Here is a 13,579-nt window from a genome sequence, read left to right as displayed (position 1 = left end):
CCTTATATTAAAAATGGCTGAGAATGGATTAAAAATACAGCTGTTTCCAAATCATGGTTGTTCCTCAGGAGGAAGACATGAGGCATCTTGTTCATGGAATTTGGGTTTCGCCATGTGCATGTCAAGAAGGATGTGAAACTTAATTTCTCATGACCCAAAAATTTGCTGTACATAATGGAATATTTGCCTATGTAAGCTATAAGCATGGATTGTACAGAAGGTGTGGTAAACCCTGCAAAGCTACTAAAGAAAAATTTGATCCCTGCAGCAGTATAATCAGTCAAAAGTGATAGCTGAAGTTTTGTTGAAGGTTCAGGATTGCGTTTTTCTGTATTTTGTTGCTTCTCTCATTTCAACATCTACAGTAGCCTCATGCTTCTGTGCTTAGTGGGGCATTTTTATGATTCCTCAGGGAATATCTGCAACCTTCCTTTAACTGACTTAAGTGATAAATCATTGTAAGCTCATTGCTCCTTTCAGGGTTTGGTTTTATCCTAAAGCTGCTTTCTGGTTTGCCAGAACAGCAAAATTGCTGTAGCAGAAAAGTTTCCATTGCATTCCATGGGTCCTCAGATAGCATTGTAGGTTCTTGCATTGGAGTAGGGCTGTGAGGCACTCTGTTAGGTGCTGAAAAACATCGAGTTATGCCATGTCTTTCAACTCTTCCCCATAAGGTTTTTTTTTTTAATGCTCTCTCTACTCTGCCTAATTTATACTTTTAATGGCAGAATTAAAAGGCTTAAGAAGCCTCTGAGATTGTCAGAGTGAAAGCTCTGAATGAAAAAAAAAATTAAAAAGAGGGAATAAAAGAGAGAAGCTCCTTTACCTTTCAATGTGGAGTATCTTCATCCTATATCCTCATCCATTTCTTTTTCTTTCTACTACTACCATTTATCAGGAGTAAACCTCTTTATCAGAATTGCCTATATGTAGGTGAAATTCAGGCCCTACACTGAAGAAAAGAAAAAGTGTTCTGTGTCCATGTTACAACCCACTGCAGAAGGCAAGGATAACCCAGGTTCTTGTTAACAGATCCCTTGGGATTTATTAGAGTGAAACAAAACTGAATATATGTATTTATAAATAAATGTTTATAGGGTTTATTTTAGAACAGTTTGGCTGCAGTGGAAAGCAGCTATGTCACCATTTTGGTTATTATCTCTGGTAATATAAAATCTTAAAATTTAAGGAAATGTGGAAGGGAAAAGAAAGAGAAAGAAAGGAAGGATAAGAGTAGACACACACGTGGATCTGTGAATGAGATTTGGTTGTTGCAATTTTAATGTCTGTTGGTTAAAGTAATGGTCCAAGTCTTGATCCATTTGGGTTAGGGGGAGCTGTCAAAACACAATTTTCAGTGGGTTAATGTACGCTCAGGGTCGGGTGGGAATGTTTTACACTGTGTGATGTAGCACAGGGGATCACGGGGCACTTCGGGAGTCACTGATGGTTTGTGACATCACCTAAGACATGACAGATCTCACATCAGTGAGTCTGAGCCAGCTATGCCCCATCAGAAGGGCTGAACACCCTCAGGTCTAAGTAGTAGTGTCCTGGTACATCCCTGGAAAGGAGTTTTCACTCCTTTTTGCAAAAGTTTTGAGTCATTAACCATTAACAGTCTCTCACAAGGTGATATGGACTAATTCTGAATATTGCATAATTCAGAATGGTAACCACATCTTGCAGATCTGTAGCCAAACCTGTGCATATTTCATATGTAATGCAAGTCTAATTGTATAGAGTTAAGGGCCCAAATCCGTATTACAGTGCTTTCTTTAATGTGCTGCAAACATGTAATAGCTCATCTTTGCAGGAGAAATATACTTATTTGTTAACAAGTACATCAAATGTAGAAATATGTCAGCCTCTTCAGCCTTCATTTATAGCACTTTCTGGTTGCTATGGTGAAATACAGTGGTACGCCTTTGGAAAAGCCAAGGAGAGAAATAGAACATTTATTATACATTGGTTATTTTATATCAGAAAAAGGTGCAATACAAAAAAAAAGAGCTGCTCAGTAGTGATGTACTTATGATTGTGCTTAATAATACATTTATATTTTCCTTTGGCTTAGTTCCTAACCATTCATTGAACCATAGAGAGCCAGAAACACCTGGTTTGAAACAGAGATGTTGCAGAGGATAGGTTGATGATTTATACTGATAAATGGGTTAGAGGCTTGGATGATTAATATTCCTGTTTGCTACTAGAATATTAGCTTTTATTACTGGCATACGTGGTTCATTTATTTTCTCATTCATCACCACAGAAAACACCTTCACTTTCTTTAGAAACTCATCTGAGGTCATCTAACTGCACAGCCCATAAATACATGGTTTCCTACATGTATGGGCAGGCATGAGTGGATATAGCCATAATTTGGCTAACAGAAGATGACTGCATATGGAGCTGTGAATGCTGCTACTCTGTTCCATCATTTCTACCACCTCGATCTGTTGGCCTCTCAGCAGTTTTTTATTTGCATTAATAAAGTCATTGATAATGGTGTCCTCTTGCTTCAATGCATAATTACAAAAATACTAGTGAAAGAAGAAACTCAGCAAGTCAGACATTACCATGATTGTTCCAAATGTGAAAAGACTGAAGAAGACAAGGGTTGTACAGGCAAAAAAAAAAAAAAAATGTTTTCTTATAAGCAGGAAAAACAAATCTTAGAGGAAGGTGGGTCTCTACAGCTAACAAAGTAGTTGGGTGTGATTGGCCCTTAGTAGTTCCATTATACTGCCCTTCTCCTCTGTAGATATACATTTGTGCTTACAAATTTGGTAGTGGCCATTCCTGCTGCAGCAGTTATGATCTAGTATTAAAAAAAAAAAAAAAAGAAACAAACAACCAGGTCTGTAGGATGAAGACACAGTTGCATAATTTAGGGGTAATTTCATTTGGCAAACAAGCCAGTGGGCTTTGCAGTAAAACAAACCAGAATTTGATTACTGACTATTAGTAAATGTAATTTAACCTCCTTTAGGAAACATATAGCTGCTCTGTAATCCTTTGCTAAAGCTTAATAAATTAAAATGCTACTGTTGCACCAATGGACATTCAATTTAATTTACAAACCACTTGTACACTAAGTATTTTATACATATTTGTATAACATGATGTATCAATTAGATTTTTTGACAAATAAATCCACCTGTGTTGTGTTATGAGGCGAATTGGCAATGGTTTTCTTGTGGGATTCCTTTCAGCTCCTGTTTTCAGATCAGTGATGGCAGCAGTCCTTTGATATAGATCAAAACAAGAACAAAAGCTTAGAAGCAAGCAAGAGTCATAAGGTGAAAATGAGGAGAGGAAAAAAGAAATGAAATTCTACACCATGACCTAGAACCTTTATACAGCTATAACTACAGTATTATATTAGTGTAATTTACTTCTAAGTATGAGACCAAACCTTTAGAAGCTTGGATATCATGTTTTCTTCCTTGATTACAAACCAGTGAAATTTATCTTGCCTGTAGAGATGTTGAATTTTTCCTTTCTCAGTCTGTATTCACTTACAGTCATCAAAGATCTAGGGCACTTAGTGTAAATATTAAAGATGATATATTAAGCCTGACAAATTTAATCTTGTATAATTACACTCTACCTTGCTCTTCTAGCTAGCAAAATTTTCCCTGTAATTCTGTCTGGATAAGTAATCTGCTAGTGCAATATTGGACTCTTGAGCAGCTGCAGTGTTGGTGAGATGAACAATGTGATTTCATACATTAGCTTTATTTTCTAAACATTTTATGAAAGTTACGTGATGTTCTATGATTAGCTCAAGCAGCCTACAAAGGAGGTGTTACATTCAAAATTATTTTACCCTGAGAATAATTCTTGAAAAGATATGTGTAAATTAATTTCTTCTCCTGGTTCTTGAAATGCTTTCTAGTGGACATAGTTTTCTTCTGTGTATCAAAGATAAAAACTCTTCTGTGTAGAAAACTGCAGTTTATTGCCTGCTAGTGAATTTCTCACTGGCTAATTAATAGGGGGATTAAGTTCATTATCTGCCAGATAACTTTCCTAAGAAGCTCAGATTTACCATGAATAAGAAGCTGAAGATTTGCCGTTTATCTGACCTGCTTGTAGGTGCCCTCTCTGTGTTTGACTATTTCTTTCTCTTCTGGATGTCTAACATGTCCCTCTGGAAGAAGAGAATACAGAAAGAAGGGCAGCTAATTAATACTTCCAAATTTTGTTTCTATTTCTAACTCATCTGCAGTTTCCCTTTTCAGATACATTGGGGGAAAATATCAAATAGAGTCTAATGAACTATTACTTGCAGCCAATTAAGACACACACACACACACACACACATACATACATACATATTAATTGCAGTGCTGTGCAGATTTTAACACCTAGGAAGGCAGTAAAATTCAAGTCAGTTATGAATAGTAACACATCCTTGCCTTAAAAACTGTTCAGTTTTGTTCAGCCCCACTGTACATTAGACAACAGCAAATCCAGGATGTCAGCACAGAATGAAAATAATTCTCAGTATAAAGAGACTTTTTTTAGACTTTTCTAAAAAGACTGATACTGTTTACAAGCAGATGTTAAAAGGAAATATAGTGAAAAGACATTAAACACTTCAATGTATTAGGGATCAGGTAGGTTCTCTATAAGAGCCAGAAGAAATTTGAAAAGAAGAAAAGTTTATAATTTCCAGTAAAAATTTCTTGTAAACATTAAAATAAAGGTTATTTCAGAGAATTAAGGAAATTAAAAGAAAATACATGTCATTTTACTGTGCTAATTACAATGAAGATATAATCCAAAACCTATTGCTGGCTGGGATTAGTAGAAAAGAGGTGTGATAATAACAGATAATTTTGAAAGAACTGGGTAACCATATTAAGTTGTAGGGAAATTTTATATACTTATATGCTAGTAATTGAATTCTTATTAAGGTATTATTTAAGTATTTCTAGAATTTAAAATTATTTTATTCCTTAGTTGTTCAATTCTTAGCTTAGCTTAGCTTAGTTTAGCAGCCTACTCCTATAACTGTAATATTGCTTCCTTAGGGCACTTCCAGCCTCCCTGGACTCCTCTGCCCTTCAGGACTGCCTCCAACAGGACTCTTTCAACCTTACCAAGCCAGTGTCTGCCCAGAAGCCCAAGGTGGCCTTTCTGCTGAGGCCCCTCCAGAGTGTTCTGAGAGTTGAAAACTCCCATTTCACAATTTCCATCCCTGAGATGGCCTCCAAGCACCCCATTGCTCAGCAGGTCCAGTGGGACATCTCCCCTCATTAGCTTCCTCATCAGCTGTGTCAGGAAATTGTCTGCCATACACCAGGAACCTTCTAGACTGCCTGCTCACTGCTGTATTTGGCATTTGAGTATCACTGAGTATTTGACTGAAAACATTTGGCAAGTTGAAGTCCCCGATGAGAACAAGGGCTAGCAATCACGATACTTCTCCCAGCTGCTTACAGAACATTTTGTGTGCCTCTTCATCCTGATTAGGTGGTCTGTAGCAGACTCCCACCATGGTATCTGCCCTCCTGGCCTTTCCCCTGATTCTCACCCATAACCACTCCACACTATTGTCAACATCATTAAACTCTAGACAGTCAAGACTCTCCCTAACATACAGGGCTACCCACTGTGGCTCTTTCCTTGTCTGCTTCAAATCTTAATGGAGAAGAATTTAGGGACAGTGGAAGGTGCAAGGTTTAGATGGAACAGCTTCATAGCAAATTTTAGTATTTTTTTCCCCTCCACGTAACCTAGTGGAGAATCACAGGGAAGTTTGTACAAACTTAAATGTGTTGCTCAGTCACCACCAGAATGCCTTGCAAAGTCAAAAATGAAAGCTGGATTTAGGGAAAGAGAACAAGCCAGAGCAGTGCTTAGATGTTATATGTCATCCCCTGGTTTCACTTTTTAAAAAATTTTATGTTAAAAATGGTGTTTCCTTTTGTATCCAGGAGAGATACATTATGAAAAAATTATTTTCTTCCAACAGCTTTTACAATTTGTTTGCACTGTCAATACAGGCACCACAGAAAAATGTGTCAGAGAAATATTTGTTTTCAAATTATTGAACAAAATAAGTGTGTGAGAGAAATTGCAATGGAGTTTGAATTTAGAAGGATAAGCATACAATGACTTGTCATACATAGAATGTTATTATCTCCTTATTCAAGATCGATTTAATTTTCAAAGGTTTTGGGGCATAGAATTTTTTTATTGAACTTCTTCCAGAAGAATTCACATCTCTAAGTAACATTGATGTTTTAATCTGTTGCGTGGCACATTGCAGGAAAGATTTTATGTACCACTTCCTTCTTTCCACATGGTTTCTTATCCTTGCTGCTTTACTTTCTAGGGTTAAGGCTTGGAGACTCACAAATTCATTGTATGATTCCCCTAACTTAGAGAACTATCATAAAAAACAACATGAAAAGTCTATTTCTTTTTTAAGGAGATATTCCCTGAAATCACTAATAGGTTACATTAATTCAAGTGTATGTTCTCAGCTTGTTTGTTTTTTTAAATAGCATTCTTCTGTAACTCATTGCTGTGCAGGTAGAAATAGCCCCTAAAAGTCATCAAATTCATAATATTTTTCCCTTTTATCTTTTTTAAGAGGTCCAGGCTTTCTTCTTGTGTGAAAACAGAAAACAAAACCTTGGCTGTGCATGGGACCACATTTAATAATTTCCCTGAGACCACTTATTAATATTAAATAACAACTCTTTCACTGCTGTAGTGTGAGTGTGGCATTATATTAGGATTATTGTTTCTGCAAAATTGTTAACATTTGTTCATGCTTCATCACTGAAGAAAAAGAACACAAATTTGAGAAAAAAGAAAAGCCTAAGTAGGAATAACCTCAAGGAAAAAATTGAAGCCAGAGATGAGAATGAGGTCAAGATTAACATGTCAGAGCCTTAAAAGGAGAAGATGATATGTAATACCTAGAAACTGTAAAGAGTAAACAAAGTGTTGCTTTTGTTTTAAGAACAGAAGAACTTAACAGGAAAATGCAAACATTAATATGGAGTATGAGGTAAAAAGTAATGACAATATTTAGAAGATACAAATGTGGGATAGTGTATTTGATTTGATTTATTTTTACTGTGCTTTCCTCTTAAGACACTATTTTAGCTTTGCAGGTTAATGGGGAAGTGAACTGACACTCAGATTGAGAGAATATATAAATAATACAGAACTCACAGCATTCTAGTACTAAATACCCAAAAGTGTGAAATCAAAGACTATTCTTGCTTTTGGACTAGATATAACCTAAAATTAATTGAAGTATAGACATGCATTTTTTAATTAATAAAAATATGTAGATTCTAAAGTTCTGTTTATATTGTCCTTCAATGTATACAACCTTCAAAGAAAACCATAAAAAGCTGATAATGAATTATAGATTACATTTTTCTTTCTCTACGTGGTAGCCCATAAACAATAGATTATTAATGCTGCAACTTACTACACTAATTTAAAGTTATAATGACTTTCTGAACAAAAATGGAAATACCTGAACTTCTAGATAGCAGAAGTTTTTTCTAGTCAAGACAGCTCAGCAACCTGAGTAGTTGATTCCAGACATCATTTGTGTAATTATTTTTTGTGCTAGAACATACGTTTTAATTAATAAAAGTGTCTAAAATTTTTTTCTGAGGCTTCCCTTCACTTTATTGTGGTGCCTTGTATAGCAATGGACAAGATTTATTTAAATTTTTAGGATGGGTACAAGGGTAAACATTTAGGCATAACCTTGTATTGGTTAAGCATGTGCTGCATAAATATTCTTCAGAGCATATTCTTCACACTTGGTATCCTCTTGGTAATCACATTTAATAAACACAAGACAGTTAGTTTTGTACAGACTGTCTAGTAAATCAGCTGGGATTCTTTTTCCCCTGATGTGTGGCCTGGGCAAGATATTCCCAGGAAAATGCCTAATACCCATTAAAGCGTATCAGAGGTTGGGGTTCAGCACTTCTAGGTTTGTGTCCTGAGGCAGAAAAGCAGTGTTTTGTTTCTTAATTTTTAAAATACATTCTTCCTGGCTGTGGATCAGGAGTTTGGGCAGTACATGTCTCCTTGGCAGCACTATGTTTTGCTAGCTGGAGGCACTGATCGTGCTGATGTGTATTTCTTTAATTTCTAGTCTCACTTTCAGGGAAGATTTAATTAGATTCTGGTGATGCTTAAGAAGAGGAAGGGACAGCGTTTCTCTGATCATTGTTCTTTCTAATGCAGAGGGCGGTACTTTTCTGACATGCAGCATTTGGCACGTGAAAACAGATGTCTGCCTTTAGCGAACTGTCATTTCTCCAACTTAACAAAAATGGTGCTAAGAGAAGCTGGGGACAGGCTGTGAAGCTGGGGACAATTGCAGCGTCCGGGTCCGGGAGCGCTGGAGCACTGAGTGCTGATAGCAGCGTGCTCCTTAGTGCAAGTTTCCAGAGAGCTTTTCTTCTTGGCACTGACACAGCCAAGTCTCCTGCTCCGACACAGATGTTCCTCCGGCAGCTCTCAGTAACGCTGCTCCACGGATACAATGTCATACCCAGAGGTTCGTGGTCCACCTCAGCCTTCTAGGAGGACTCGCTACTGATGAGATCAAATGCTTAGAGAAGCATGAGATGCGGGGCTTTATCTAATATTTTATCTCAACTACAGTGGCTGCTGAACTGCCACTGCTTGGTATAGTGGTGCTGTACACCACTGCAAATTTCTTCAAAGCAAACTCTTGGTAAAATCCTCCAGTTTCCCTCTGATTGCAAACCGGTGTGAAGACTGGAATGATTTGCCTGTTGGAAGAATGTTGACTCTCGAGTGGGAGTCGGAGGGACTACAAACAGTGGGTATTGTTGTGATTATATTTGCATCTCTGAAGCTGCTTCATTTGCTGGGACTGATTGATTTTTCAGAAGGTAAAGTGATCACTCACAGTTTGTGCTGATGTAGGTTTGGTGTCTGATCTGCTAAAATAGAGAGCATCAGCTGTAAAAGCTGTGAAATGAAATAAGTGAAAGAAAAAGACTAAAATCCCTGGTTTACTTCTGTTGCTTTTGCTTTGTTATTGAAAACAGAAGTAGATGCTAGCATAAGGTTTGCATTTTACAACTGTGAGAGTATGTTCATTGAAAGAAGACTAATATAGTGAACGTAACACCTGTCAGTTGCCTTTAAAAGCTGCTCGGTGCTACTCAAGGTGATAGATTTTAGTTCATTTCATGTTTACAAAATGCTTTGCTCTTCTGATTTATGGTGCAATCAGAGTTTCTTCTGTATAAGTACCTGTGTTTTAAAAGTCTGCTTCATAGATAAATGCAATACCCTGTTATTACAGGATGAGCTTTAAGATCAAGCCTGCTCTACATCCTTAAAAAAAAGGGCATAGATGCCAACATTAAATGTATTTAAAAGGCGTATTTAAAATATATATCACTAATATATGTTTTAAAATTCCTGTTGCTGGCTTAGAAGCTTGTCTGCTCTCTACTTTATGGATCATGTCATTTCATCTACTCCCAAAGAGGGCTTCACATTAATTTATTAGGACTTCTATTTCTATACAAAGTGGGGGGGGGGGGGGGGGGGGGGTGTTTCACATTTTATAGAAATAATCTATTCCAGGCCAGTTATGACTGAGATTTTTTGCTGTCAACTTTTCAGGTTTTTCACAAAATGTCCACTCAGTCACTGAAGCCCTTGCTCAAAAAATACTTGCTTTTGTCCTTATGTTTGCTCATGTCAGTCCAAACCAATCCTTTTTGCTGGGTAACTGCTTTCAGTCAGAATTACACAACCAAGGGTAGCACTCCAGTTTTCTGAAACATTAACTTTTCATCATAGAACAGGATCTTTGATGGATGTAGATTCACATAATCACCTCATAAAATTGTTCAGAGTGCTGATAAAATTTGAAATCTGTAGCACTTATATAGTTACTAAACTACTGAAATAAATCATATTTCAAACTGTATGTGGTGAGAATATATATTTGCTTTGTTACTATATAACATAGTGGTTGTGGAACTACTTTTTCAGTTCTAAGCAATGAGTAATTTATCCATCCTAGCAGTGCTCACTTGTGGGCTTTTTATACTCTGGATGTGTAAATTTATGACATGTAAAACATCATCGTGGTTATGGATTAGTTTCAGCTTTATTACACATGATAACAAATAGGGGGAAAAGACTGAAATGCAATAATTGCTTTTTTTAGCATATATGGAGTTACATCCTGATTTCTCGCTGGTATTGCCATTAAGTTTGTTGGTAAAGGTTTTATGCGATTTCAGCTCTATTAAATCACTTAAAAAAATCCTCGTGGTACAAATTACGTTGATTTTAATAATAATAGTTAATAGTTCAAGATGATCTATCAATTGAATTACATCTTTTTTTTCCTAATGCACCCTTTAGTGTCATGGCATTTCCTCACATGTTATTACTTTCACTCAGAGTACCTAGCAACATAAACCAATCCCTAAATGCAAAAAAGATTAAACTTTTTATGGTACAGTTGATTTATTTAGAATTGCAGTGTGAGTAACTCAAGAGACTTGAGGGATTTCCAGTTCCCCTGAGGCTGATCTTGCTAATCAACTCTTCTATATTTAGGTACCACCACTACATTAAACAAGAATTCTACCCCAGGTGGTTAAGGAATATTTTATAGTGTATTTAGAACTAGTGATTTGTTGTTCACCTGCTGAATGCAAGGAAAGGTTTTCTGTTCATATTCATGGAGGAGCATGTTTAAACTACCAGCGTTGATCTGGAAACCAAAATGAGCAATGAGTCCCTACCACTTGCAGGCAGGTCATGGGTCATATGCTGAAACAAATCTGTTCCCATAGTTATGCTTTCTGATTCCTTAACATGCTTAACATCCCTGATACATTGACTTCTGCAAATATCACTGCAAGAAATGACAGCATGCCTGATGTTTGCTATTACAGGGCAGAGAAGACAAAGGATAAATTCATAGTTGCTAATTTGTTACAACTCCACTGATTTTAGTACACTTATGGTGAAGAAGAGCTTGACTTGCCCTCATCTTCAAGAGAAAACAGTAGAACCCCGTCAATCTGCTTAGTTTTACTGCATAAACTGAATCACAGAATTAGCTAGGTTGGAAAAGACCTTTGACATCATCGAGCCTAACCTAGCCTACAGTGTTCCACAATTGGCAGGACAGAGAGAAACCTGATTTTATCCTGTGTCCCAAGCTAGGCACTGTGTTATTCTGCTTTATCCATTCTCTGCTTTCCAATAAGTAGAAAACAGACCAGAATGAAGATAAAGCTGGCTTCACTGCAGCCAGCAAGCTATTTCAGTTAAAAGGGTAGAATTGAATCAATACAACTTTTACTAGGAGAGATAGAAACTCCCCTTTCCCTCTCCTTCCATTACTTTAAAAGTGGTTTGACACTGACCATTATCCTCCCTCCAGCTTCCATGTCTGGAGCTTTTTATGCTGGGCAGCTTCACTCCAAAGCTTTTGTTTTGTTACTCAGGCTGGAAGGGGAGGAGAGGAGGGAGATCAAATTGAAGCAATGGATCAAAACAGTAGAGCAACAGGGCCAGGTTTACAGGGAATTCATCGACCAGATACTTGGAGGGGAGAGAAAGCAAAATGAAGGATTCACTTTGCATTTCTGTGTCCAGAATAGCTGTCAAGTAGTAGCTATGCAGAGAGATTACCTAAACACATGTGACCAACTTTTTAAAAATCAGGGAACTGCATAAATCAAAATATTTGAAAGGACAAATTCTATGCCTTTTCCTACTTCATGCACTTACTGTATCTTGAAATATAACGTCTCTTACAGAAATGTTTTTCTTTTATTTATGAATAGGATCAGCCATTGTTGCAATCTATTTTAGACTCCCTTACTCCTTTCTTATTCCTTACACTAATCTCTAACAGTCTCCAGAGCTTGCTGTTATCTTTCAAATGCTTATTCAGATATAAATGTCATGTTTGGCGTGTGGATGTCCTATGAGCTCCATGTATTTTGGTTAGTAGGATTCACTGGTGTCTATATGTCTTTAAACTCAATAGACTATCAAGGGTAGGTAAGAATATTTGATCCTTTGTTTCTCCTACTGTGATGCAAAAATAAAAAGAGACCAGTTCACTTGCAGTTATCAATAAACATTTGGCTGCAAAGTTGGCTTTGTAAGTAAGTAATTTGTTGATTTAGCTACAAATTGGAAATTGGTTCAGGGGGTAAATAGAGGTAGTTTTTAATAGAGGTAGTTTTCTGCCTTAGGATATATCTGCTCTATGCAGAAAGATCATGTTTTTTCTATCTAATCTAATCTGGATGGACAGAAGTCACCTCCAGTCCAAAAGTCATGTTAGTGAATTTATCTGTTCTGTCACACAGACTGCTAAAATGTGGCCTCTTTGGTAGTTCAGATACTTAAAAGCAGGAAGAGGATGTTAGGTCTGTCTGCTGCCATCTGGGTTAGCATGGTGTTAGTTACCCTTAGAGCTTAGCAAAACTGGTAAGGTTTAAAATATTGTCTCAAGTGCAGTATGACTCTCACCCTTATGATATGGGGAAAGATATGCTGCTGCGAAATTCTCTATTGCATCGTATTTTCCAAGAAAAAGAACACCAAAAAAGCATGGGAGTTTTCTCCTTCTTTACGTGTGACTAACATGAATGATCCTAATTTGAACGTCCTCTCCATCAGCTGAAAGCTGTTCTTCAAGTCCAGCTTCCAACAGACTCTGCTATGCTGCTCCCTCTCCTGTATAACTTCTCTCAGCCAAATGGGGTGCAATATAGCATAATTCCACAATAAACAGGCAAAAATATGCCATGCAACAGTACCTGTCCCCTTGCCTTTTCTCAGCAGCTGCTTATCTGTTCTCAGAAAGATGTTCAATTAACATGTGGTGAAATGTTAAAGGTGAAATCCTAATTGTCTTCTTTTCTTCTCCAGACAGTGCAGAATTGACAGAACTGCTTTATTCTGAGTAACCCAAGCTTCCTTGTAAACCTTGACAGACATCCTGGATTCATGGTGTCTAGAGAGTCAGTCTAGAGAACTATCTGTAGATTGCATAGCAGAGAAGAGTTACTTCAGAAAACCAGATGTGAAACTTCAGTTGCTGCTTTCAATCCAACCTTGATCCAAATAGATGCAAAAACTGACCTTTGAATTTCAATATGCTCATTTATATAGATAAATTTCTGTATGCCTATGCAAGACAGGCTGTGAAACTTACTGACACTTGTGACCATCTTAATACCCAGCCTCAGGGTAGTTGATGTTCTATTTGCTCTTCACCTGTCCTCAAAAGGTAGGCTCCTCCAGGCTTGAGAGAATGGTTATGTTTGGAAAGGAGTGTCTTGATTAACCGTATTTTATTGAAAGTGAAATTTTTACTTTGTTTCACTTTCCTTTTAGTTTAGGGTTTTTTCTGCCTGGACCTAATGATATCATGCACAAATGACGTAAAAGTGTAAATAAAGTGCTTGGTAAAGAACAGCAAAAATCATTCTTTCGTGTCAAAATTAGAAAAATCAGGCTTTTATCAAAATAGGAATAAAATGGGACAGTCTAC

At 37.0% G+C, this 13,579-nt stretch overlaps 1 protein-coding gene across 3 annotated transcripts in view; it reads left to right on the top strand.

Annotated features, from left to right (window-relative positions):
- The window catches only part of KCNIP4 (potassium voltage-gated channel interacting protein 4), a 284,179-nt gene that overhangs the window by 184,788 nt on the left and 85,812 nt on the right, over positions 1–13,579 (top strand). Inside the window, exon 1 of one of the 3 annotated variants that reach the window (XM_062493419.1) lies at positions 8,807–8,918. The exons of the other annotated variants lie outside the window; for them this stretch is intronic. Within the exon in view, the coding sequence (XP_062349403.1) occupies positions 8,807–8,918 (112 nt within the window). Of the gene's footprint in view, positions 1–8,806; positions 8,919–13,579 lie in introns of those variants that run through there. 3 annotated transcript variants of the gene reach the window in all.

This window comes from Cinclus cinclus, chromosome 5 (assembly GCF_963662255.1).
Source record: "Cinclus cinclus chromosome 5, bCinCin1.1, whole genome shotgun sequence".
In the NCBI taxonomy this organism is placed as follows: domain Eukaryota; kingdom Metazoa; phylum Chordata; class Aves; order Passeriformes; family Cinclidae; genus Cinclus; species Cinclus cinclus.
The sequence above is the reverse complement of the archived record's forward strand: the minus strand, read 5'-3'. Positions and strand labels throughout refer to the sequence as shown.